General features: G+C 41.0%; 2 protein-coding genes across 4 annotated transcripts in view; both read left to right on the top strand.

The window, feature by feature from the left end:
- The window catches only part of tbc1d2b (TBC1 domain family, member 2B), a 15049-nt gene extending 3561 nt beyond the window's left edge, over window positions 1-11488 (top strand). Inside the window, exons 3-13 of the mRNA XM_071498572.1 lie at window positions 64-238; window positions 1591-1745; window positions 2009-2262; window positions 4405-4836; window positions 5073-5183; window positions 5373-5569; window positions 6210-6704; window positions 6787-6904; window positions 7205-7390; window positions 8414-8535; window positions 8789-11488. Coding sequence (XP_071354673.1) covers window positions 64-238; window positions 1591-1745; window positions 2009-2262; window positions 4405-4836; window positions 5073-5183; window positions 5373-5569; window positions 6210-6704; window positions 6787-6904; window positions 7205-7390; window positions 8414-8535; window positions 8789-8984 — 2441 coding nt within the window. The 3' untranslated portion in view covers window positions 8985-11488. The remainder of the gene's footprint in view (window positions 1-63; window positions 239-1590; window positions 1746-2008; window positions 2263-4404; window positions 4837-5072; window positions 5184-5372; window positions 5570-6209; window positions 6705-6786; window positions 6905-7204; window positions 7391-8413; window positions 8536-8788) is intronic.
- Window positions 10487-26714, top strand: dapk2b (death-associated protein kinase 2b). Of its 3 annotated transcripts, XM_071498617.1 has the most exons (13): window positions 10487-10621; window positions 11627-11822; window positions 12426-12563; window positions 19049-19270; window positions 19964-20102; window positions 20760-20889; window positions 20993-21041; window positions 21135-21161; window positions 21267-21419; window positions 21911-21956; window positions 24448-24537; window positions 24630-24710; window positions 25636-26714. In XM_071498617.1, the coding sequence occupies exons 3-13, from the start codon at window positions 12487-12489 to the stop codon at window positions 25711-25713; spliced, it is 1092 nt and encodes a 363-aa protein (XP_071354718.1). In that variant the 5' UTR covers window positions 10487-10621; window positions 11627-11822; window positions 12426-12486; the 3' UTR covers window positions 25714-26714. The 3 variants fall into 3 exon arrangements, with proteins under 3 accessions (XP_071354718.1, XP_071354708.1, XP_071354698.1); XM_071498607.1 differs by lacking the exons at window positions 24448-24537; window positions 24630-24710; window positions 25636-26714 and adding an exon at window positions 22704-23466 and having other exon boundaries at window positions 10493-10621; window positions 11746-11822; XM_071498597.1 differs by lacking the exons at window positions 10487-10621; window positions 24448-24537; window positions 24630-24710; window positions 25636-26714 and adding an exon at window positions 22704-23466 and having other exon boundaries at window positions 11683-11822.

The raw sequence follows: 26714 nt of genomic DNA, 5'->3' as shown, positions 1-26714 counted from the left end.
ATATGAGTAATGCTGTATTATTATGTTTTTATGTTATTATAGTTTCTCCGTGTTGCGTTTCAGATGGCTTCGTCTTTGAAAAGCTAAGTGACAGCATGGAGAAGGTCCGCAGCGACTTTGCCATGGAGACAGAAACAGATGGTGGGGGAATGGTGGGGATCCACTCGGCCAGAGGACCCTCTGCGTCGTCCACAAACCCCCTCAACTTTTCGCTCAAAAACATCGGTACAGAACTCAGGTGAGGCTCCGCGAAAAGCTTTCTCCAGCCAAGTGCAATTACATCCTTCACACAGTTTTTAAAAAGGAAGTGTATGTTCAAACCTTTGTTTTGAGCCCCTGCTAAACAGGCACAACTAGTTGGTCTGCTACAGAGTGAGCCCCAATAGAGCTGTAGTGAGGAAACAAAATACCTCTGTAGTTCTTCCTGAAGTTGACTGCAGTATAGGAAATGGTTACATCCCTAGTTCTAGTAGTACTAGTTACTCTAGTATGGAGCCATCAGCGGTTCCCCCTTCTGGGCTGTACAACACCTCTATTCAAGTGAAACAACACACTGAAATGCTAAAAATGTGACATGGAATTTGCTTTGCCATCATGGATAGAAAGAGAGTTCACTTATAAAGGTGCACAGAAATCTTGGAGCAGATGAGCTGCGATGCCGCTTACTCCCTGTAGCCTACCTCCATACCAGTCTGTCTGCTTCTCGTGTTTTTAAAAGGCAAAAGGAGATAAAACAAAGACAGCACCTAGTTGTCTGATAATTTGGCTTCAAACACCTGCAAAGTTGTTCTGAAATGTGGCTCAGTAGAACAGTGAACTGTTACTGTTTTCTGTCTAAATCTGTGAGTTTCAACGGCAGTTTCTGCACTGAAAGCTCATGATGGGAGCAGAAGCAGCTAAAGCTCAAGGATGTCACTGTAACAGCAGAGCCGTGATGTGAAAAGATTCTCAGGGTTGCATGCTCATGAAGTGTGATTCGTTATGTGGCCTCTGTAGATGGCTGCATTAGCTGAAATTGAAGTGTGTCTGTTCTGTGAGATGGATGTGTGCAGGACATCTGAAAAACACGTAGACGTAGGTGTGAGGGAGGTGAGAACTTCACTCTCCTGCACACTGCTGAACCAAACTAATTTCATTTGTTTGCTGTCATCTCACATTTGGAAGTGTGGGAGAAGTGGGTCTGTCACGCATTGGAGTTATGTCCGGTCTCAGCCCTGTTAATTACATTTGAACAGCTTCATATTTATTTTTTATTTTTTAATGACGATATTTTTGATTAGTATTTGATTTCTGTAGATGACTCAGGTTGCAGGGCAATACTCTGTATTGCTTTTTATTTCTCTTTAACTGCAGTTCGTTCTTTAGTTCTTGGCCTGTTGGCAAAAGTGCAGATACCACAACAAAGAAAGTTTTTGTGCTAATGTTACCATTCACAAAGTAGCAGAGCATCAGGCTTCCCTGCAGTATGTCCGTGATCCCTGTGGAGTTGAACAGCTTTTACATAGTAGCAGTCACTTAGTGGCCAGCATAACACTGGAGCTCTACAGTCTTGATCTTACTCACCCTCCTGTCTGGTTTCTGTTCTGTCAGGAACTCCATGTCCTATCTGCGGCAGGGCAGAGGAGTTGAGAGCAGGCGCAGTGTGTTTTACACTGGTAACAACAACAGCACAGAGGAGTGGGAGTTGGTGGATGCCCCACCCAAGGACTTCCCTGAGCAGAAACATCATCCAGACACTCACAGACGTACGTGGACTTCCTGCTGCCTCTAGCCGGGCTTCAATACTCATGCTCAGCTTACATCCCTCAGTGAATAAATGTTTTGTGACTTGTATTACATCACCCATTTGCTCAAGACTATAACAAATGGACAAGCACTGCACTTTGCTGCGTGCATCCAGCCCCTGGAGTCACTTAATTTTGTTCATTTGTTTGTAACCTACTCAGACAGTTTAAAACTATAGATGGGGATTACAGGCAACAAGTGATGAAATTCTCTTCTCTCTCAGATTCCTTTGGATCGGCGTTCACTTTCGACTTTGTGCGCAACTCGGCACGGCCTAAGAGGCCCTTGCTTCGAGACATGATGGGCTCTGGGAGGTTTGGGCGCAGCGCTGAGATGCGCACTGCTGAGAGCTCCCCAGTGGAGTGCAACGGCAGCAAGCCTTTGGAGATGCAGCTTCGCCTCCAGAGTCAGCAGGAGGAGCTGAGCCGCATGCAGCAGGAGCAGGCCAAGCTCAGAGAGGAGCTAGCCAGTCAGAAGGTACACTTTTCTCGCCCTTCTTATTTCATCCAATGTAATCTCATTTTAAGAAAGGAATGTTATACACTGATATGGATCATGTTTTGAGACCACCTTGGGCCTGAATTATCTCAGCTACTGGATGGATTGCCCCTGAATGTGGCACAGACATTCAACCCCCCCCCCTCTCAGGATGAAGAATAGTCACTTCTGTGGTCCTTTAGCTGTTCATTTAGCACCATTGTTTGGTCAAGACTCCAATTTATCCAATACTTTGGTTTGTCATGAAATACCAACAAAACTTAGTTAGTCCAGCTGTGCTTTACATGGGTGCCTCAAAGCTCCCCTGACCCACTGGTCTGTCAGTCATCTTACCAGTGGGCTTGTTTGCAGTAACTGTAATATCTCTAAATGATGGTGGCTGTGACTTATTGGTTTTCACAGTGATACATTTTACAATTTTAACTGGAAAGGGCTGAGTTGTCCAGTGCTTTAACTATCATTTCAATTAATTTTGCGGAAGTCTGCCGTTGTGGTGTCATTCTGATGCTCTCACTAATACAGGAAGACAGCAAATGTTTAGTCATGCTTAAACAAGAAATAAGGGAGCAGCAGTTTTTCTATCAACAGTCACAGCTGTGTGCCTTTCCGTGCTGTTACTCTCTGTTCTTGTTTTAGTGTTTTGAGAGTAGCTGATTGGTCACAATGGCTGGCCAGATGAATAAATAATGTATGTGTGCATGCTTCTTCTGTGAAGTTGTTAAGTGCCAGATCCAAATTTGGCAGAAAGTTACTGAAAGACTCTGAGTCACTGACTCAGCTGGTTGACTCTGTAACTGCTGTTGGAAATATTCAGTCACTGTTCAGGTCAAGTGGACCGACGCTGATGTTGTATTGTTAACACTACTGATTTATGTCCTCCAGGTAATATTGGGCCATGGCTGAATTTACCGGTCACATCATTGTTTTATTAAAGGCTAAAGTTCATCTGCATATCATAGAAAGATACGATTTGTCCCCTGTGTATGGTGCTCCTGGTGTTTGAATATTACATTTACAAATATTACATTTGCAAAATGTTTCCAGAAAGAAACTATGTTCGTGTCACTCACTTTAATCCACAGACCTCGCTGTGGACAGTTTTCAGCATTTTCTACCTTTGTTAGAAATGAGTTGCCAATTAAAATTGTGTGTTGTTGCTGTACTGTATTGTATGTCACAGTTACTGTGTCTGCATCTCTAACTACACGCATGTCGTGTGTTTACGTGAATACACGTCTCACACATCAGTGCAAATGCGTGAACATACTGGCCAGATCTTCTCAGTGCAGCATATTTAATGATGTACATAGCTATAGGATCCTTTTGTTATTGAGCTGAATGAGGTGGGTTGTCTGTTACATGTTGTTAAGGTTAGCATGACTGTTGCCTCCAAGATCCCTATCCTTAGTGATCTCAGAATTAGTATAGGTAGTAAATGATGGCCTTAACAATAGCCACACTAAACATAATGGCTTTTGCTCAGTGAAATAGTGTCTTTTTTTTCCCTGAAAGAAATTTTTGTTACTGTCGTTAAGTGTTTTTAAAATGTTTGTGGATTTCAGCCAATGTGGTCATCTGTCACACTTATTGGGAAACCCTAACCAGTGCGCACTGTGATAGATGTTTGTGATTAAGACAAACATAAGTTCATCAGTACATTTTTTTTCAGTTTTATTTCCTCATGTAGTATGTTTTATAGTTGGAGCTGAGGTACAGTAACAGGATGTGAAATAGATGACACTTTTTTCATACATATTGTAAAATTTTGGAATGCATATAGTCTGTGGTTATTACAGCTCATCATAGATCATAGATCATAGAGCATATTGTATGACACATTAGTATACTAGTATTTACTAAGCTTGTTATGCCTGTTTATGTAGCTGTGTTAAGAGTAGGAAAGGATGAAATGTAACTAGACTTTAGTCCACAGTAAATATAATCAGCAGTTAAACAAGTAAAAAGTCAGCTAGCAGAGTATACTACTGTCCTTTTCACCCCACAAGGAAAAAAATCCTTCAGTTCATCAAACGCATGTTTTCTGTGAATCAGGCAATTTAAGACATGATCCTGACCCAACGAGTTGATGTGTTGACCAAACGAATTCCCTTTATCAACCAGGAGCTGGTGAGACTTCTGCAGCAGACTCTAAGGACGTCTCAGTGTGACAGGCTGACAGCGCACCGCCCAGCGCTGCCTCCAGATTCATCTGCAGCCTCAGACCAGGCCGAGACCCAGGCTTCAGTAGTAACCCAAGAAGAAATTGCCCAGCTGGAAACCCTGCTTCAAGAAAGAGATGGACAGATCCAGTCCCTGTGTGGCCACATGGAGCGTCTCACCCTGGAGAAGGAGAGCCTGCAACAGGAGTTGAAGGGCCTGAAGATTAAAGTGGGGGAGATTAATGACCAGCTGGGGATGCTGATGGAGACCATCCAGGCCAAGGATGAAGTCATCATAAAGCTGTCGCAGCAGAGCTCAGAGCAGAGTGGAAATCTGAATGACGCCAGTTCACTACCTCCCAACAAAGAGCAGCAGGAGCTGGACATCCTCAAGGTGCAGAAGAAAAAACTTAAACCAGATTTATAGTTAATGAAGATGATAAAGCTGTTAATTATAAAAACTTGAAGCACTCTTTCTGATTGTAGAACTAGTGGAAAAATGTGTATTGTGTTATTATTAATTTCTTTAGCTTCAGTTTAACACAAGGTTTTTTTTTTTCATGGTTTGTTTATGCTTTGGTTTTATTCTCACTGTTGGACTGAACATACTGTTTGTTTTTCCACTTTCAGGACAGTCTTCAAGGCTACAAATCCCAGAACAAGTTCCTGAACAAAGAGATCTTAGAGCTGACAGTATTACGCAGAAATGCAGAGAGCAGAGAAAAAGCTTTAGAAGCAAAGGTACAGTCTTGTTTTTCTTGGTTGATGGTGCATTACTTAACAGAAACAGGAAGTCTGAGTAACCTTTAGGGGAAGTACAGCTATGGGAAGACCTCAGCTGGTGCCCCCCTAAACCTAAGAGGCAAAACAGGAAAAAAGAACAGCAAGCTGAAACTTTGTTGTAACCGTTTCCTTTTCTCTTTGCTGCAGTATACGGCCCTGGAGGCCAAGCTGTGTCAGGTGGAGAGTAAGTATCTTGTGCTGCTTCAAGAAGTGAAGACCCCAGTGTGCTCGTCTTCAGAGCAGAGTCCTGCCCGTGAGGTCATTTCCAGATTATTAGAGGATGCGCTGCAGGCAGAGGGCCCCGACCAGCAAGAGCACCCCATCTTCAAGCCAAACACTGTCAGGTATGGAATCCATATTGTGATTTTGGTTACGTTTTTCAACATTTCAACATTTTCAACAGAACTGATGTTGGAAAAGAACATAACATAACTTTTTTAACTTAAATATTGTAAATAAGATCATTTTAACATGTACACAGCATATGGCTTAATTGAGGTGAAATCACATCATGTCATGATGAGGATTTTCAGGCACAGATACACTGTTGTGTTGCAGAACAAAGAGACAAGACAAAAGCATCAGTCCTTCACTGTCAATGCTATTTTATGTAGAAATAGCAGTTTTACCAAATTCTACAACAAATCAAGGAAAAGCCCACTGCTGGAGAGAAAGAGACACTGGTGTTGCATCAGTAGCCCTAATAGACCCAGATGCAAAACAGTCACAAGACCGGTTTTACTCAACTAATGCTGCACCTAATTTTTTTTGACTGGAAAAACTAGCTCTGTTAATTTGTGTCACTATTGCTCTGACTTCTGTGCATGCTCAGACACGTCAAAATGTATTGTTAGAAGTTCAGGAAATTCCTACATATGTATGTATATGTTGGACTCAAGGCAGGCTGACAAAATGTGAACACCCCCACCTCCCTGAGTGATGATAGTTTTTCTGCATCTTCTCTCTGCTTTGATTCAACATTAGTGAGTATGATGTGTATGGCTTCAAGACGGTGCCTGAGGAAGAAGAAGAGGAGGAGAAGCTGGTTGCAAAGGTGAGAGCCTTGGAGCTGAAGTCCTTGTCCATGACAAATCAGGAGGTGTCTGTTGGAGTGAAGTGGGAGAACTATCTGGCGGGCACCATGAACAGAGACTTAGTGCGCTCCCCTGAGCTCAAAGCCCTGATTCGCTGCGGCGTGCCCCACGAGCACCGCTCCCAGGTGTGGCGCTGGTGTGTCTCCTTCCATGTCAAGAAGTTTCGGGACCTCTTGGCAGCAGACTATTATGAGACTTTATTGAATGTGGCCCGGGAGAAGCCCAACCCAGCCTCGAAGCAGATCGAGCTGGACTTGCTGCGTACTTTGCCCAACAACAAGCACTACGCCTCCCCGAGTGCAGGCGGCATCCAGAAACTCAGGAACGTCCTGATGGCTTTCTCCTGGAGGAATCCAGATATCGGCTACTGTCAGGGACTAAACAGGTACTGGAGGGCATCTGGTTTCTCTCCTTCTCTCTTTTTATGCCTTGTGACCATTCATTTTTATTACATGCCATTTTTTTAGGCTGGCTGCCATTGCCTTGCTCTATCTGGACCAAGAGGACGCCTTCTGGTGCCTTATAGCCATAGTGGAAGTCTTCATGCCAAGAGACTATTACACCAAGACTCTGCTTGGCTCACAGGTAAACAAGCTCAAAGGTTATATTACAACACTGGGAAGCACAGGGACAAGCTGCTGCTGCCTCCTTACCAGGGTTCACAGGTTTCTTTGGTGTCAGTGATGCCATATTCATGTGACTGAGCCTGCTGCTCATGACTTACCACAGCAGGAATGCAGTGCAGTGACCAGCACTGTTTGTTGCCTTTCTCTCTGCTGGATTTGTTCTCACGTTCTCCCCCTACTGTAAAATTTAAGGTCTCTGTTAGCAGTAAAAAAAAAAAAAAAAAGAACATACAGATATATCGTGGTTGTGTTTGTGTAGGTTGACCAGCGTGTGTTCAAGGACCTGATGAGTGAGAAGCTGCCCCGGCTTCATGCTCATTTTGAGCAGTACAAGGTAGACTTCTCCCTCATCACCTTCAACTGGTTCCTGGTGGTGTTTGTGGACAGTGTGGTGAGCGACATCCTCTTCAAGATCTGGGATGCCTTTCTCTATGAAGGTCCAAAGGTAAGAGGCAGATCCTCCAGTCTCACGCAGCCCAATTTCTGTCCAGGCATGCTCACAGAGTTCTGATGAAAACAAAAAAATTAGATAAAGAGACTTGAAATTTTTGTAATGTAGCCATGTAGTTTACTGGGTTTAAATTCACTTTCCTCTCCACAGATGGTATGTGTGATTTGTTTTCTGTTTGGGTGTAAACAAGTACCTACAAGTGCGTATGTAGTGATTTGGCGCATCAACCCACTGTATCTCCGACCTTATCTAACCAGGATACTGTCAGACCTCTGTGAGCCTGACGAGGAGGAGTTATGGCTTTGCCAAAATAAAGTTCCACTCTTTCTAGCCTTAATAATGGATTAAATATCTATGTTTTAGTGATAAATGTCACTTGTAATTGAGAACCCACCTGGAATTACCATCCAACTGTGCAACTACAGAGCTTTTTAGCCTGTTTTAGCTCTTTGTTTTGGTTTTATGGTCTGCAGGCTGTGCTCTCATAAACATTTCCAGCAGCAGCAGGCAGCTGTTTTCAGCAAAAAAGCTCTAATAAACACGCTGTACACTATCTGCACAGCACCTAATGATAGACATAAAGGTATCGAGTAGCTGCTGAAGAAAGTCAAATACCGAGCTAGCTAAAGACTTAGGTATTTTTATCAAATACAACCAAAAGAAGTGTTAGTATTGCTCTTTCATTCACCACGTTGACACAAAGACGACTTCAAATGAATAGATGTGGTACCTAATACCTACACGAAGGATTCCCACTGCACTCTAGCTGTAGTATTGTCCTTCACTTGTAAGTCAGTTTGGATAAAAGTGTCTGCCAAATGAGTAAATGTAAATGTAAATAATTAAGGCCCTATTTAGAGGTCTGTCAACTGTAGTATCAGCAGTTAGCTCAGTAAGTCAATAGCTCTTGCTTCATAACAAGACAGTAACGCTATACTGTGTATGTCAAATATGACAATGTACCATAGTATACCCAAGGAAAGTCATGAATTTAACTTTGATATTTTTCCTCCACAGATCATATTTCGCTTTGCCCTCGCTCTCTTCAAGTACAAAGAGGAAGAGTTTTTGAAGTTGCAGGATTCCACAGCCATCTTCAAATACCTTCGATACTTTACAAGCACAATCCTGGATTCACGGTACAGTAACTGCAATTTTGTCTTTGTATCCATGGTTGCGTGTATAAGTCTAAGCATCACATTTCTGAGGACAGTTTGTCTGCAGTGATAAGGAGCAATATCACTAAGACTGGAATAGCCGATTATATCTCCTTGTTGTGTGCTGGAATATAAAGATAACAGCATATAAAATTCAGTACATCTGCATACCTGAAAACCATCGCAGACTGACAGGACTGCCTTTTTCCTTTTTTTTTTGTTTTTTGTTGTCCAGGAAGCTGATGAGCATCGCTTTTGTAGACATGAACCCCTTCCCTATGAGGCAAATCCAGAACCGCCGCTCCTTCCACCTGGAGAAAGTCCGTCTGGAGCTGACTGAGCTGGAGGCGATCAGACAGACCTTCCTCAGGGAGAGAGAGACAAGTCAGGATGGACGGAGCTTCGTCAGCGATGATGAGGAGGATAACTGACCTTAGGCTGAAGCACCTTTCCAGGCCATGTGGCTGACGACTGAAGACAAAGAGGTCACCTCCACACGAGTGATGGGTTGCAGTTGTAAAAGGGATTTTTTTTTCCTAAAGAATTGTTGGAGTTGGTCTCTGCATCGAAGCTGGAACAATCAACTTTATAAAAGATTTTGAGTCAAATCGCATCAAAGGACCAAAACATTACAGGCCGAATGGGCTTTCTATCAGTATTCCTGCCTTTTTTTTTTTGTAAATGCTTTGCTGTACGCTTGTTTGTCTACATGATGGCCAAAACAGTACGTCTTATATCTCGTCTTATATCTCTTCCTCTTCTGATGGCAAGCTCAACACTTCCAGCCCAAATCAGTATTTTTGAAAACATGGCTGTGATCTTTTAATAGTTGGGGATTTTATGCCTGTTGAAGGAATGATTGTATTTTTTTTTACTCTTGTTTTCATGTGATTCATTTTTTGAGCTTTCTCTGTCTCCAGTTCCTTTCTTAAATGTCATATAATTGTTTGTCCTTTTTTTTTTTTTTTTTTACATTTTCTAAATCACATGCCACTCAACAACATATCTTTTTGTGTTTTGTGATGGATCCCTTAAGTGATCCCTTATATCACTTATGCTGAAATTCATAGTTTGCTGAAACTTAAGACTTCAGTCATAGAGCCTTCTAATCACATATCATTCCAGGTTGTATGTGCTTCAAAAGCATGCACACAAAGATCAAAAACAAAATTTTCCCCTTGTATTATCACTTGAACAGTGTGTGGAACATTTCAGGAGACACTATGGCTTCAGTTTTTACCTCTGGATTCAGATCAAATAACAAGAGATGCACCTGTAAAGCCTTCATGCTAATGGTGGTAAATTAGGTTAATACTGATGAGACAGATGAAAGATTCATGCTATCTGTGCATATTTGCCAGGATTTTTAAATTTTTTTTATTTTTATTTTTAATACTTTCAAATTATTTTATTCTTAAATACTACTTAATTACTGAGTTTTTTTTTCCAAAGAAATATCTGAAAGCTTAAACTGTGTTCCACCTGCATTTATACTGAAACTAAACTGCGTAACCTCCACTGCATTTGGTTAGGAGAATGTTCGATGTTTGCATTGACTTCAAAACACCATATTTGTGGATGCCAACAAATTACCTGAGTATCTGACCATTTTAATATAATTATTTTAAAATCTGTGTAATTTAATTTCCCTTAAATGCCCTTGCCTCAGAGTACTTCCCTAAAATTTGCTAAAGTTGTTGCTTTTTCCCAAAGATTAGGATTTAAAGTGTTTATTGGATTCAGTTTCCCCTGACTAAAACCCACTTTGTAAAATATAAAGCATACGTATATTGCTTGGATTTCTGAGCCCCACCTTAAATTGCTGATGTATTTGCAGTCGTTGTCCTCAGTGTGGCAGTATAACATTTGTTAACCCAGTGTTTGCACTTGTTCACAGGTACCATTTAGTATACTGTATTTCAGCTCTGGTTGAAGAGGCTGTGAAGTCAGTATGTCAACGTGATTGTTGTGTGAAAATGGAGACGATGATGATTTGTAATCTATGAGGGAATTATTTCAGGAGATCTCTTGACATGTGGACCAACTCCTTTCTCTCCTCCACATTCAGGTACTTAGACATGACAGTTTACTCTTTCGTACTTTGGCCACATTCTCTGTAACACCATGTTTAGATTTGGTTAAGCAACAATGTTAAACTGCTGTTTGAATGCGAATCAACAAGAGGGGGAGTATGTTTTTTCTAACTTTTCTCTTTTATGCTGATGTATTGTTTACAACTTGTTATAACAGTCTTTATTTTTCATTTATTTTGAGCTGTTTACAGAGATTTAATTGCGCTTAGTTACAAAATCGACCACTTTTCCTCTGCCACAGATTTGTCAGCAGAGGCATTTTGCTCACCATCTTTATTTGACCACCTGATTTTGTGAACAAGTGGCGGAGTAACACTTGTTCTGTGTTGGAAATGTAAATGAAAAAAGGCCTGTAGAAGTTAAACTTTAATTTGTTTTCCTCATGAGAGCAGGTCTCTCTAGTCTCTAATCAAAAGTATCCAACTCGATTGGTTTAAGGTAAAAATATAATTTTTCCTTAGGTCCACTCATTTTGTCAAAGGGCTCATACAGTATGTTTCAATGTTTACTCATATTCCAAGGTTAGTTTGCATGCATTTTTCATGTTTTATGTCATTTTATTTTCACATTGAATAAGCTACATGTAAAACTATCAACATTTTTAGTCCTCCTTTGTTCTTTTGCTTGTTCCAGCAGTATATTGCACAAGTGTAGTGACAGGACATTATAGGGCACTTCACTTTTTTTGTTTGTGAATCTCTACAGTATCTATTTCATTGTTAATTGGTATCATATAATGATGTAAAGGGCAAAGCTTTTGTGTTACAGAAATAAGCATACGCCACTGTACGTTTTTGTAGTACCAGTAAAAAGACAAATTCAATAAACAATGGCTGACTGAGTGTGTCGTGTCTCATCTGCAGGTGTTCATGAGAAACAACTTGCTTTAAGTAATTCTCAGTTCCTTAAACACTAGTTAAGACCAAACGTCAGATCATGTCAGTCATCTTTATTGATAGCCTGCCTCCCTCATGCTACAGTTTCATAATAGAGCCAACAGGGGGAGGGACTTCTGCGGACTCAAAAGCCTGATGGTGCTGCTGTAAGTGACAGAGAACAACAGAGACGTTAAAGGGGCACATTTGTGACTAAACTGCAGACATGACGAGAACAGACCAGCTGTAGGAGACGTGGGAACCAGTGCAAGTTTATCACCAGCTCTGCATCTGACGGAAGGTAAGAGAACATTTAGCTGTAGCAAGTTTGTGGGGCCACTTCATGTGTGACATGAAACTACCGGCTGGGAAGTTTGTGGTATTTCATTTTTTTTTTTTTTCTCACAGTTACAAGCACATATGTGTCTGTTCCTGCTCTGTACAGTTGATCATCATTTTATATTTGCATTCTTATTCATAGCAGGAATCTTATTTTTATATGAAGTTATTTTCTAATATTTACAAAGAATATGTTGTTGCCAACGTCAGCCTTTTTGCCAGACAAAATGTTTCACAACAGATACCCTGCCCTAATTACCCAAAATGCTCTTTTCTCTTTATTTGTAATCCTGTTATAATCACAAGAACTGAACTCTGTTATACTGCCCAGCTTGGCACAGTTTTGTGTTGTACTTACTAAATTTTTAAGCCAATAATCAGTATTTAGACTTGTAAGAGGCAGACTGAGTGTACTTTTTATTTCCTGTGCACTTGTTATAGTGTTTGGGCTTTGTAAAGAGGAAGGTGAAAGTAGGTACACCTCTGAGGTGGAATGCTTTACTGCAAGCTGGAACGTGCAGCCAACATATTCATTGCTCTTGTATCCACCTCTTTGTACCAACAGGGTTGGACTTGTGGAGGTAGACAGGCTCAAGTGGTACATATCACGGAGACAAGTTACATCGATGAAGACACCTGGCATGGCGGTATTCAAGCAACAGAATGTGGATGATTTCTATGAAATTGGAGAGGAACTAGGAAGGTGAGTGTTTTTTAAAGCTGAAATGTGAAGATGTTTATTTCCAGTTCTTAGAAAACAATTATGAGTCAGAGTGCAATTGGTTCTCCCCTGCGTGCCTCCTGAAGCTGTGGTCCACGCGTGTCTATATATGTAAGTATGCAAACAGCTGGCCTGTTAAAGCTTGAAACGGGGAGTGTCGCTCTGTTAAAGTAGGTTGAAGTTTACAGCGAGAGATAAAGTTTCAGACGTGGACACACTCCTATGAAAACAAGCTCTGTTTGGCCACGGTGTGTTCAAATTAGGAGAGAGAATATAATTTGAGCTGATGTTGCAAGACCTGACTCTGGGCGGTGGATCAGTGTGTTGAAGGTAAATGTTGAGGAGGAGTGTTAATCAAGCCTTTACAGAGCAGACATCAAGGAAACTATTTCCCATGGGGAAATAAATTATGGGAAGTTGGCAGAGTGCAGTATGGATTGAGGAAGCTACAAAGTCATTTTGGACAGAAGGACAGTTTGGGCATGTGCACCACTTGTTAACAGATAGAAAGGGTGTGAAGGGAAAGCCTGTGACCTGTAACCTTTCACTACTAGTCAAAATATACACTGTGTCCCAGAGTTTTCTGCCCATTTACTGTACAGCCTCTTTGACACACCCTTATAGGACACACCAAGAACTGCTGTTGAAATGGATGCTTCTAGCTGCATTTGCAAGCCTTCAGAGGAAGGGTTTTGTTTCCAGCATTTATATTTTATTGTATTTTACATTAGGTTTCCTCATATATTTCCCTTATGAAACATTCAAATTAATTCTGTGAATGAAAAGATTGAATACTATTACGATGAACCAACATCTAGAAGTCTCATGGATACGGCTTTCTAATGAGGTACCCATTATTAAGGATTTATAAGAGGGAAATAATGATTTATTACTGGTTAATAAAACATTTACTAATGCTTTAGATCAGTTGTATCCTAAACAAGAACAACTTTTGGGTTGCCAGGTTAAAAGGACTTTTTGGCCACTTTCTAGGCAAGAACCACAGAGTATCTGAACCTAAATGCATTTAACTATTTACAAACTTAATGGATTAATGCATGTAAGACTTAATAGATGTAAGAACCCCTCACTGATGACAAATTGTGATAATAATAATGCACTTAATTCTCCAATATTGTAGGTGCCAGATTAATTAGTCAAAAGTGTGTCACCCTGTTCATAACCTGGCAACTCTAAAGATGTTGTTATTGATGGCTTTTAACTGACCTACAAAGCATTAATGAATGATTTATTAACATTACTAAAACCATTCGTTAAACTTATAAACAATTCATTAAAGGTTTATTAAAAGTCCTATATAATGAGTCTAAAAAGGGTTTATAAACTGTTTAGAAACTATATTTTAATTATAATAATTATAAAGGCTGCCTCATTTAAAAGTCACACTGAATGACGGGCTGATGGAAATTGTCTTTTAAAGACTGACAATATCACTGAGTTGTGGTTGAGCTGAATACATGTTGCTTGAGAGGAAAACTCAGCTGTGAACTCAGCTTTGTTTGTGTTCAGCTCTATTATCGTGGCAAACAGAAACTTAAAGCTACTGTGGTTACAAGCCACAAGACTTTCTGTCACAGAGAGAATTTGTCTTGAGAATTTTATCCCCAGTTCAGCAGCTGAGTTTTATGCTTGTAGTGCTTCTGTCTCGTTGCAACGTCTTTCTAGTCAGTTTTTGAGGATGAAGCCCACCCCGCCCACAGTTTGTGAGGACCTCATAGATTCATCGTACATCACCGTGGAACTGTTACTCATTCTTTCAAGAGGGTGGGGAAATTTGATAATGGGGGCCAAAAACTGATCACGCTGGAGTATTTAAGATTTTCTGTGCCCTGTGGAACTGTTGCGTCTTTCACCACAGGAAAGTCAATTCATCATACCCGTGACCCGTGTCACAGGACCCCACGCAGTTGTACTCAAAGTTTCTTTCCACCACTGACAGAGAGTTTTCTGTAAAACAACCCTTTGCTTGAGACGTGAGGCATTCACTGACAACTGTACCTGTCTTACCATCTGAGTGATGACACTGACGATGACATACAGTAGGAAGTGTCTCGGTGTGAGCCCACAGCTGCCACTGGCACTCCCGTGAGACTGGTGAGACCGTAGTGAGACTGTGGTGAGCTGTTACGCAAGTGACCATCAAGGCAAGCCCGAGAAAAGGGACCTCTGGGCAGATGGTGGACTGTGCGAACTCTACCTGTCAACAACACATTGATACTTGTCCATGTTTGGTCATGACCAGGAGCATGTTTGGTCTCAGAACTCTACCCTTACCGCTGCCTTTACTAGAAGCTGATACTGTGGAGGTCTTGTAGCGCGTACTAAATGAAAAAACATCATCTTTGTTAGTCATCATCAAGCAATGAGAAAAATTCACAGGATGCCCTGTTGGATAGGAAGCACCATTGTTGTTGCATGCCTGAACAAAAATAAAAGGCTGTAAACTTCCTCTCAATTTTGAAATCTGTAAATACTACTACTTACATCATAGTGGATATGACAGTTCAGCTGTGATGACTCCTTCACAGGTCACAATAGTTAGTGCATACAGTCTTCGGTCTGTGGCATCATTAAACACACTGGCAGCATGACTATAAACGACAATGCTGGTATGTCAGTTGGTTGGTCCACCACTTTGCTTTAGACTGAAATATCTCAACAGCTATTGGATGGATTGACATGAAATTTAAAAAATCCACCTCAGGTTGAATTATAATCACTTAAGTGATCCCTTAACTTTTAATGTACCGCTTCATTAAGGTCAAAATTTGAATTTGTGATTTGCAGTCAAATACTTACAAATCTAACAACATTCCCATCAGCCTCTGTACTTTGCACTCAAAGGTCAAAGGGGTACATACAAAACTAGAATAACAAAAAAAGACATCAAAAATTGGGAGAGAAAAAACAAATAAAACAAACAAATAAATAAATAAATAAGTAAAAAACTATACCTTAAGCAAACTAAAGTTAGCATTTAGCTGAAAGCACCACTGTCCCTAAGCAGAGTCTCACTGAGCTGTTAGCACAGCTGCAGACTCTTGCCATTAAATTATTTAAATTTCAAATGCGGGAACTCTGAAAAGGTCACATCTCGCCAAACCTGATATGCAAAGTGTTTCTTTATTTGTAATTTCTAGAAATACCTATTCACGCGGAAGGAAATCAATCAGGGAAATGTTTTGATGTTGCTGAGGTTTGTTTTCGTGGGTGAGGGTGCAGGCAGGGCAGTGATGCACATTCAAGGTGGCAGAGTTCACATTCAAGATGTGTTGAAGTGGAAAGAGCTGACAGTCAAGAGGCAGACAGGTGCTCCTGATGAACACAGTAAAGTGCTAGAATTTCTCCAAAGGGATTTACAGTACAAGGTTTATCTATAGCACGCACAGTAGGTATGCATGTACAAGGAGCAGGTCAAGAACACATGTAGTGAGCTCTGAGGAACACACATTCCTGCTGTTGAGTGGGTGAAAAATGTGTTTATTCAGTGCAGCCTGACGGAGGGAACTCCATGTTGACCTCTTGGACATTCCTGGAGTTCCCGTTTGACAGAGGTTATCCCGTTACTGTCAGCACACACCCATGCAGCCTTGCTATGCCACAGGTGTTTTGTTGACTTTGGACCACTTCATAACCAGTGGGCATTTCATAACAATAGCAGATATGATAAAGTGGTGTATTTGGGTTATCAAACATTTTTTTTTTATTTTTTTTTTTTTTTACAGATAATGCAACAGAAATGATGTTTTCTGCAATGATGAGTCACTTTTTAGAGGTTTGAGTTGCTTCTTTCACATTTGATTTACAGATGGTAGAGGTGGTTAGGGACAGGGCTCGGTCAATTATGAATCTGGATTTCATTGTCATGCTGTCCCTGAGGTTGTTTAGTTGAGAAATGTGTTTAAATATTGGGCCGGCGCCACTTGTCCGAGCATTCCTCCAACCTTGGCTGTGGATAATAACCTTCAGCTGTTGGAAGTGGAAACTCTGTGGAGAGATGGTACTTTCAGCCCCACTGGCCGGCTTAGAGCTAAGACAGCCGGCACGCCTGGCCCGTTGTGGAATACCACTCCCAGCATCACTGCCCTCTCTGTTGTTACTCTACATGTCGTAACAACACCAAAGTAAAGCCCCAAGCCCTGACACTGACATTTGTGTTGTGCACTTTCTCGCATTTGGGCTACAACCATCAACACGAGGTGTTATTCTGTTCAAGCTCGCTTAACAGGCAAATCAAGGACACTGTTGCTGCCCCTGCCATGTGACTGTTCCTCCTCCTTAGGGTACTTGCAATTGGAATTCATTGTGTGGCTTACCCTCCTCTTCAGTTCACACATTATCATAGTCATCTTTAACAGGGTCAGTCCTTTTGGGATATCTCAGGGGTGCAGATATCCTGTGAATAGAACATTCAGAGGGAGCGTTTGAGATTTCACGTTACTCTGGTTCATCCCCCCACCCTCCTTGTTTTTATTTTCCCTTTGCGGCATGTGTGACTCTTTGTTACGATGTACATGCCTCCCCCACTCTCTCTCCTTCTCCGCTGCATTCCCTGTTGGGACATGTTTGCAAAATCTTGATCTTGATGGTGTTTTGCTGCTCTGATATAAATTGAATGATCTTAATAACTACCTGGGGCTTTGCAGTTGACGAGATATACGCTCTAGAAACTGGAGACTATATGAGTCATAATTTGTGAGTGTTCAAAAACATTGAAGTGAAGTGAAGTAATGCCCTGAAAATCTGTACAGACTTCAGCTAACACCACTGTGCAGTGTTAATGTACTCATCTGCATAATATTGGAAGTATTCCCTCCAGTTGAATAGATGGATTTGGTCTTGTGTGATGAAAATAAACCTTACTAACTGTTTTTTGTTGTTTTAGAGCAAGGCGAATTTAATAGGTTTAGTGTCTTCGGTGGAGCTGCTCCCACTTGTGATTGTAGAAATGAGCAACCATGGGACTGGGTGTGCCTCTAAAAGAGCAAACTAGCTCACCCGTCCCACACTGATGCAGTTAAACAAAGGCTGACAAGTCACTAGGCCTGCTTTAAACCACAAAGACGATTCTGTTGTTTAATTGTATTTGTTATCTCTGTGTAAGCCCTCTTTGAAAGTGAAAGAAACTGCTGTGTGAAAAGACACTGGCAGGAGCAGAAGAGGTATCCATATGTTTTTATACTCTTGTCTTTTATCTAGCAGCTCCTCTTAGCACTCATCCTTCCCACACGACTTCTCTTTCCACTCCTCCGCCTCAGCAGGCCCCTTCTTTCTCCCCAGCAGCAGAGAGGTGGCAGGTGGAGAAAAGCAGGGCTATTATTAGCCCACTAGACACCATGATGATAGTAGGCACAGACTGGACAGCCTCTCACAGCCACCCTGGAATCTCTGTGTGGACAGTTATGTCCAAAATATATGAAATGCCTGCCAGTTATTATCTTGTCCCCCCCTTTGTGTTCTTTCACAGTGTCTAAAAATACAAGGCGTCTCTGCGGCAATGCAGAATTTGCAAACTCATGGGTCCCCTAGCTTTAATATATGTCATCCGACCATGTTCTTTATACACATGATTGAATATTCAACGACAGTGCTCATCCTCCATACACAGAAGGTTTTCGCCATCTCTGACACCACACTCACTCTAATGTCTTTCTGTGGCCAATTACTCACTGATCAGTGAGAATGAGGCTTGTTTTCACAGTATGTATGTATAGAGTGGGCATGTCAGGCCACGGCAGCAGGAAGCCTGTAAAGCAGCAGGAGTGGCAACAGGCTCAGTCAAGTCAGAGATTACATGTTCTGGTTTGATGATAAAGTCATGGAGACTCACCACATATATTTAACTGGGCGACAGTGGTGGAAAATGTTTTAATTCAGCCTGTCAGTGGGTCAATTTTGAGTGAAATGACTCTGTAGTTATGTTAGGAAACAGTGACAATGAAGGGAAATGTTATGCTAAGTTTACTGGTGGAGTAATAGTGAAACACTGACATGCAAAACAAGAGCACAGTGAAAGATGAAACAGATATCCCCTGAGAGATGGTCTCCAAGCCACACCTCTGTTGTGAAATATTCTGAGTTTCTGGGATTTTTTCAGTGGACTGATCACTTGAGGATGGCCAGAAATTTGGCAGGAAAGTTGCTGGAGTGGGAGGACGGCAGCTCTGTCCACACTGCTGGCCTGTCTGATTGTTCTTTGTCTGGCTGGGAAACAGGAAGTGATGAACTATACCACAATATTTCAGCTGGTTTTGACACACGGCTTCCTCCCTGACATGTGTCTTTACATGTAGCTGTATCCTGTTGTTAATTGTTAAGAATTTATATAGAAATTGTTTACAAAGCTTAACACAGATAAAGGATAGAAACAGATTTTAATCATTTGTTAAACAGTAATAATAGTATTAAGTAACGTCAGTGTCTTTTTGTTTCTTTTGCGTCTGCAGTGGACAGTTTGCAATAGTCAAGCGCTGCATAGAGAAGAGCACAGGCACTGAATATGCTGCCAAGTTCATCAAGAAGCGCCAGAGTCGGGCCAGCAGACGAGGCGTAAGAAGAGAGGAGATTGAGAGGGAAGTGGGCATCCTGCAGGAGCTCCAGCACAACAACATTGTGGCACTGCATGATGTGTATGAGAACCGCACAGATGTGGTGCTTATCCTCGAACTGTGAGTCACCGCATGATTCAACAAGTCACAATATCTGTGCAATTAGAAGAACAGATGCTTGCCCTGTTACACCGCAAAACATCCAAACATCTACACACAATATGATGTATGACTGGTGAGTTTATTGTACATAGTTTGTTTGTTGAAAACCTTTTACTAGGATTATGCGTGCCAGAAAGAACCAAATGTTTTTTCACAGAGTCAAAAATACTTATCACAAAAAAGAGGCCTCAGAGGGTCCCATTTGCGTCCAGAGAGTGCCTGGGAACACTGAGGGCCCCAATTAGGACTAATTAAATGCTCAGTCCAATCAAAGCAGGAGTGAATTGACTCACAGACTGTTAGCTGAAGGATCACTCACTGTGCATCATTCAGTTATTCATCTTTTATGTTTTCTTTGTATGAATGTAAAAGAACATCATGCTTATGGGCTGCCTGGTGGTCAAAGGACGCTTTATACCATTTGCGGCTCTTTATGAAGAGAACTACAGTGATTGTTGGACAAACTGATGCAAGACAGACCCAGGTTGTTAGCACAAACAGACATATATAAGGCATCCAGGACAAGGCCAATCAAATCCTGAGAACACATTTTAGATAAGAGAGCACTTGCTCCAGATTATTTGAGCCCACAGGATGAGTCCTTGAATGTGTGTGTGTGTGTGTGTGTGTGTGTGTGTGTGTGTGTTACAGGGTCTCTGGAGGAGAGCTGTTTGATTTCTTGGCTCAGAAGGAGTCTCTCAGTGAAGAGGAAGCCACTCAGTTTATCAAACAGGTCCTGGATGGAGTCCAGTACCTCCACTCCAAGAGGATCGCACATTTCGATTTAAAGGTACAACACGCTCCATCTGTGCATCACACGTAAAATCTATATTCGTCTGACGTTGGAGATGAAATCCTTTACCTCCACAGCAACTGCACCGTTCGTACATGCAAGGACAAACAGGACCATGTGAAACATATATATAGCAGGTGTCTGATGTACGTGTCAGTGGAGTCTCACTTTTCTGAATCACACATCCTTCCTGTTTTCTGTGGCTGAGGTCCAGACTCTCTGATACAGACACCAGTAGGTTATCTCTTGACTTTCAGAGAGCCACCCACGCTGCTCTCTGAAAGTCACTCTCCTGTTTATACACAGCTTTGGCTCTTCTTCACTCTTGATGCCTTTTACAGCAACACAGTGAAGTCTGAACTTCTGTAAGCTGGCAAAACGCTCTAAGGGAAAGGTTAATTAATTTTAAAGAAATTTGCTTATTTGCTTTTTTTACCACTCTCTGCAAGAATTTTCCAAAATGTTAAACTTCTCCTTTAATATTATGTAACAAACATGACTATAACGATTGCAATGTTTTTCTTTAATGCTTACGTAAAAGGTGGCTTTGATCAGGTAACCTCTGTATTTATTGTTCTTTATGTATTACCCAATCTTAGTATTGGAGGAAATCTGACAAATGTGCCTTTGTGTTTTGTTGTTTTTGCACTTCAGCCTGAAAATATAATGCTGCTGGACAGGAATGTTCTTCTACCCCGAATCAAACTCATAGACTTTGGACTGGCACACAAAATAGAAGCTGGAGCGGATTTCAAAAACATTTTTGGCACTCCTGAATTTGTTGGTAAGTGTTTTATATGAGATATGTTTGCACTGTAGGACATTTCAAGAGGAGGCTCAGTGTTTGGCTTGTTTGTGATGAAGGAGTGTGTGCGCTCTATTTTCAGCTCCAGAGATAGTCAACTATGAGCAACTGGGATTGGAGGCAGACATGTGGTAAGATCCTTTAATTACTTCTGACTCTGCTGCCTTCCATACAACAAGGTTGCCGTGCATAACTTTGGATTAACCTTGTGCTGTTTTTCACAGGAGCATCGGAGTCATCACATATATACTGTAAGTTGTGGTGATTCATGATTATGAATGGGAATCTTAATGTACCTAAAGAGATTATCGGGGAAGGTCTTAGTCGGTGTGTAAATGCCTGTGCTGTTGTTTCAGGTTGAGCGGCGCGTCGCCTTTCCTCGGCGACACAAAGCAGGAAACGCTGGGAAACATCTCGGCGATGAACTACGAGTTCGACGAAGACCTCTTCAGCAATACGAGCGAGTTAGCCAAGAGCTTCATCAGACAGCTCCTGGAGAAGGACACGAGGTAAAAGAACGGGTCGCTGACAAACAGCTGAAGGCCAAAGGTCAAGTCTGACAATTCCAGTACAAAGCCCAGCATTAGAGGTTTCACTGCCATAAGTCCTGAGAGCACATAATGTGATCCCACTGAGAATGAAAGGCCAATCAGTCCACAGAAATCTAGAGCAAGGATTTGGGTACACAATGTGATACACTAAAGAAGATAAGCTAAATAAACTTTATTTACACAGTAAACTTATTACCTCAGACAACACTTTGTGCAATCCTCCTCTTTCTCGGTACCATGTGATTCTGTCCTTGTTTGCTGAACATGTGTTTCCACTGAAATGACTTTACAGAGACCAAATATTGCTGTGAAAGTGATACTGGCCTGCAACATATACCCGAGAGACCCACATCCTAATGTATGACTGACCAACATGCTCTGAGCCTGATGGAGTTGTTTGGGTGTATTTACTCAGCTGCGTTTTCTTCCTCTCTCTCCCATCATTTCAGAAAACGGATGACCATACAAGACGCCCTCAACCACCCTTGGATTAAGGTATGGACTTGATTTATGCTGTATTATAGCATGTTTTTTGGTGTTCTTAATAACTATGGTCAACAATCCACCCACACATGTATAACAATATGTAATGTTTTTAACAGTTCATGTCAAACAGGGCAACAGGTTTTTTTGTACAAAAGAAAGACAACAGGCTCTAAGGAGTTCCCAAACACTAACTTAAATGTATCCTCTGGCTTGCTGAAAATGTAGTTTACAAAAGTTCCTGTATAATGTATTGTCCCTGTCACTGCAACCCCCACCAAGCCCCCATCCTTGGGAATGTTGACTTCCCTTCCACTTATCAACACACTTAGCTCCACACATCTTGTACAGCTCTTTTGCAGTCTGAAATAGTCCCTTTGTCTAAAATTCAAGCGATCAAGGTGAAGCAACATCTCACTAATTGTGTTTTTAATGGCATGGACATTTAACAACCTGTAATCTCAAAGAAGTCTTCTCCAATATTGGCTGCTGAAATGCATGGGAATTGTGTTTTGCTGTGGAGTCTTTATCCTGTTTGGATACAGAAGCATGAAACCAGGGAACTTAACACACTCAACTGGAATGTCTGTTGGTTTTTGGTGCTCTTACCTGCCATGGCTTTTGCTGTAGGGTCACACACTAATCCTACAGTACCGCGTCTGCTGGGATATTCACCGCTACGTGTGTTTCAAAGACAATGAGTCACCAATGAGACAGCCTCTCACTCAGTGTCCCCCCCCTCCACCCTTCTGTCTGAAGTCCTGTGGCCACATGGAGGAGGACAGCGCCGCCCCTGAGGCTGAGAAGAAAATGGAGCAGCTGAAGACGAAGCGTCTGAAGGAGTACACCATCCAGCAGCATTCCAGCATGCCCCAGAATAACACATATGCCAACTTTGAGCGTTTTGCCCATGTAGTGGAGGACATTAGCCTGATGGAGACGGGGCTATCAGAGGTGGCAGGATCCCACCACACTCTCCAGGGTGACTTAGAGGCACTGCTCTCTATCTACAATGACAAGGAGGCCTGGTACAAGGAGGAGGGTGAGACTGCAAGGAAGCAGCTCTCCCAGGTCCACTATGAGTTTCGTAAAGTGGAGGCCACCAGGAGGCTGCTGCAGGAGGACATGAAGGCCGTAGATGCCAGTCTGGAGAGTATCAGTGGAAAGTACAACCAGAGGCAGAGCCAGCTGGATGCTCTGAGGCAGGAGCTGAACTCTGAAATGCAGTGGCTGCAGGAGGTGATGAGCTCTCTGCATCCAGAAGGAAGCAACGGCAGCATCCACAGCAGCAGTCTGACCATGGGTGTGAAGCAGGCACTGAAGGAGCTGCTGCAGCAGTCCTGCGGAGGGGAACTGTGCCCCGAGGGCAAACAGCCACTCACAGAGTCTGGCTAACGTGCACAGATGAAGACACACTTTTGTTGAACTGCGAGCTCTTAACATGTTATTGGAAATAAGACTGTTTGATTTCAACATATTGATTTTTTCAGCAACACAAATTTTTGGATGTATAGCTTTGTAGCATTTGCATTTACTTTATTGTTTTTTGTGTTCTGTAAACAATGCTTTTCAGTTAAAGAAAGAGTTAGAATACAAATACAAATTTGTGGAAATATGCTCTTTTACTTTCTTGGCGAGAGTTAGATGAGAAGATTGATACCACTCTTATGTCTACATTAGTACGTTTCACAATATGTTGAACTATTAAACTAAGTGGCAACACTAATTGTGGCACAGTATTAGGAATTATTATAAACTTGAAGTGATATTAACAGAAAGTTAAACGTATGCACTGCTCTTCTTGGTTGAGCGGGTTTGGTGGCTTTTTATTTTGACAACTTAGTGATAATGAAGGTAAATATTTGTTATGAATGTTTTTATTGTGTCATGGCGAGACAAAGACACAGAATAGAGCAACAGTTTTTTTCAATGGAATGTAACAGAAGTTCACAACTTCTGATTTATTTTTTCATTCCAGTCTATTTTTTTAAAACTATATATTGATGTGTTTTTTTTTTTTTATTCATTTGTAAAGTAACTTTTGTAGTCAAAAATGTTTTTTTTCTGATTATTTTATATAGATTCAAATGTGCCCATGTAATGAAGGTTGAATTTATTTATTTGTTTTAAAAACTTTTTTATTTCTTTCTTGGAGATGTTCTATGAGCTGACAGGAAAAACAACATCTATGATAATATCTTGTGCATTTAACAATGTCACAGTCCGCGGTTTTATTTTAGCATCTCAACAGTTAACATTTGCAAATGCCCTTGCATTTGATGTGCACACTTCTGTCAAAAGCACTGAAATAAATGCTCATTATTTATTACATATCCCATCCAAACTATTACTGTGATCAATCTGCGATTTCAGTTTATTTTCTGTTGTATTTGATATTCTACTGTGAAAACCAGACAGATTAGCATTCTGTTAATGAACTTAATTTGAGATTAACATGAGACAACCTTTCTCTGTCATTTCATCCCTCAATCTGTCTCTGTAGCCTCTGAATCCCAGGCAGGCCATGGTGAAGAGGTTGTCAGTGGTAAACCTGGAGAATTTCAAGAGACAGTACGCCAGACGCAGGTGGAAGGTAAAGTGCATTTGGATTATTTCCTTACAGCAAATCACTATTCAATAAAAAAATATTACCTTTGATTGATTTTGAGAATTCTGTTTTCACAGTTGTCATTCAGAATTGTCGCTCTGTGCAACCACTTAACGCGGATCATGAAGAAGAACAACAAGCTGCCTGAGCAAGATGGGGTAGGAACACACTGTTGTTAAGCTAACAGCTATGGCTCAGTCTGGTAAAGCAAACAGGTTGACATTTTAGGAATTTTACGTCTTTGCTTTTCTAGTTGGGAGTAAATTTAGATGATTGATACAACTTGTATGTCTGCACAGTACAATATGAAGCTACAACCAGCAGCCTGTTAACTTAGCTTAGTATAAATACTGGATCATTGACACATCATAGACATTGTGTAAAAACGACATGTTGTGGTTTTATGTGCCGGAGCATTTTTCTTGTTTGAAGGTGCTAGGCAACAACTGGAGACTTAAGAAAATCACAGCTCCTTGTCAAGAAATAGTCCAACACATAACTCCTTGTAAAACTACAATTTTTCATTTTTACACTTGTTACACTTTACACTTTTAGACATTTTTACACTTTAAACAAGATATAAAGTGTTAATTTCAGCTTTGGCAGTGCTGATAGGTGGATTTTGTTACTGCTGCCTCTGCGTTCAGTCTTTATGCTAAGCAACATTAACCAGCTGCCCACTGAAGCCATATATTTATTGTACAGATGTAAAAATGATATAAACCTTATTCTCTAACTCTTTGCAAGAAAGCATATTTCTTTTTAAGTATATTTCCTAAGATGTTGAACTATTTATTTAAAAGTAACTTTGATAACTGCAGTAGATGCTGTATTTGCTTGCAGCCATAATGCTGCAACTGATACCTGCTGTACCTACTACTAACTGTATTGCACTGGACTCAAATATGTTAAAAGCAGGTATTTTAGGGTGCAGCTACTAATTCTATACCCTCTTTTTCAGTATAATAATCCTTAAATTTTGTGAGTCCTCTGTATCTGTGGGCCCCCAGAATTATCATCATCTTTCACCACAATAACAATAGCACAGCTGTTTCTGAACTCAAACATTTGATTTTCTTTCAGAGGGATTGTGAAAGTGACCAAGAAGAAGAAATCCTGAAGAGAAGGCCAAGGACCAGAAAGAGAAGCAGCACTTCCTGAGAGCAACAACCACCATCAAGTGTGTTGGTTGACATGTTCCGGTTGCAAAACAGTGACTTTGCACCTTTTTGACACACACTTTGCAGCTGACACTTTGCACTTGACATTAAGAACCAGCTACAGTATCTTTTTCAGTGGCGGCTGAATGTGGAGCATTTTCACTGGTCAAGGCAATTTTGGTTGCCTTTTTCACCCTTAAAACCAGCAGATGATTGATAACATTCTGCCATTTCTAAATTCGAGCTACTGTTTTCTGGCATGAGAAGATAATTTCTGTCTTATTGTTGAGAGGAACTGAGAAGCGAGTTCTCATACACAGTAATGTAGGCAGCTTCCTTGAATAACTGCAGTCTTAAAAGTCCCTCAGCTGTCGTTTGACATCCGAGTATTGAAGCTGAGATAAATTCTTTGCTTGTCATTGTGCCGGCTGCGTGTGAGGATTTACCAGAGGTGTATTGTCCAGAGTATTGACAGATAAAAGGGTTTAGTACTGCAGGATGCCAAGATGGTAGCAGGTCTTCATAACCAAATGTTTACATGTTGTTCTGCTTAACATACAGCAATGTCTGTGTAAACACAGTGTTTACTGTTAACCTCTTCATCAAGAATAATTACCTGAAACCTGTACACCACACAGATCTATCTGTGTGCTGTACATAGGACGTTTGAATTTATGTAAATCACTGTTTAAGGGGATAATGATAGAATTCCATTTTATGTCTGTATAAAGACAGTATATAAATACTTTATATACATGTGTGAAACAAATTTCACTGTTGAATTTTAATGGAATTATTAGGGTTTTTTTTCTGAAGTCAGTCTGTCTATGTTGTAAATATACAGAAAACAGAAATGTAAGTCAAATGTCTTAAGTTCAGTTTCACTTGTATCTTAGCTCATTAAAAAAAAATTCACTGTTTTCAACACACAAAAAACATTTATTTCTGTTCCCTTGTATGTATTGTAAATTGAGTTTTTGCGTAATAAATGAATGAACATGA

Source organism: Trachinotus anak, unplaced genomic scaffold (genome assembly GCF_046630095.1).
Source record: "Trachinotus anak isolate AG129_WGS33_773 ecotype Australia unplaced genomic scaffold, CSIRO_AGI_Tana_v1 ptg000002l, whole genome shotgun sequence".
Lineage (NCBI taxonomy): Eukaryota > Metazoa > Chordata > Actinopteri > Carangiformes > Carangidae > Trachinotus > Trachinotus anak.
This window is presented reverse-complemented; position numbering and strand designations above follow the sequence as displayed.

Excerpts from the sequence above, each read along its gene's own strand:
- dapk2b (XM_071498607.1), top strand. The coding sequence starts at position 12,487 with ATGAAGACACCTGGCATGGCGGTATTCAAGCAACAGAATGTGGATGAT. Across the intron at positions 20,890-20,992 it reads TGGCACTCCTGAATTTGTTG|CTCCAGAGATAGTCAACTAT; the intron begins GTAAGTGTTTTA and ends CTCTATTTTCAG. Across the intron at positions 21,957-22,703 it reads TCAACCACCCTTGGATTAAG|TCCTGTGGCCACATGGAGGA; the intron begins GTATGGACTTGA and ends TTCTGTCTGAAG.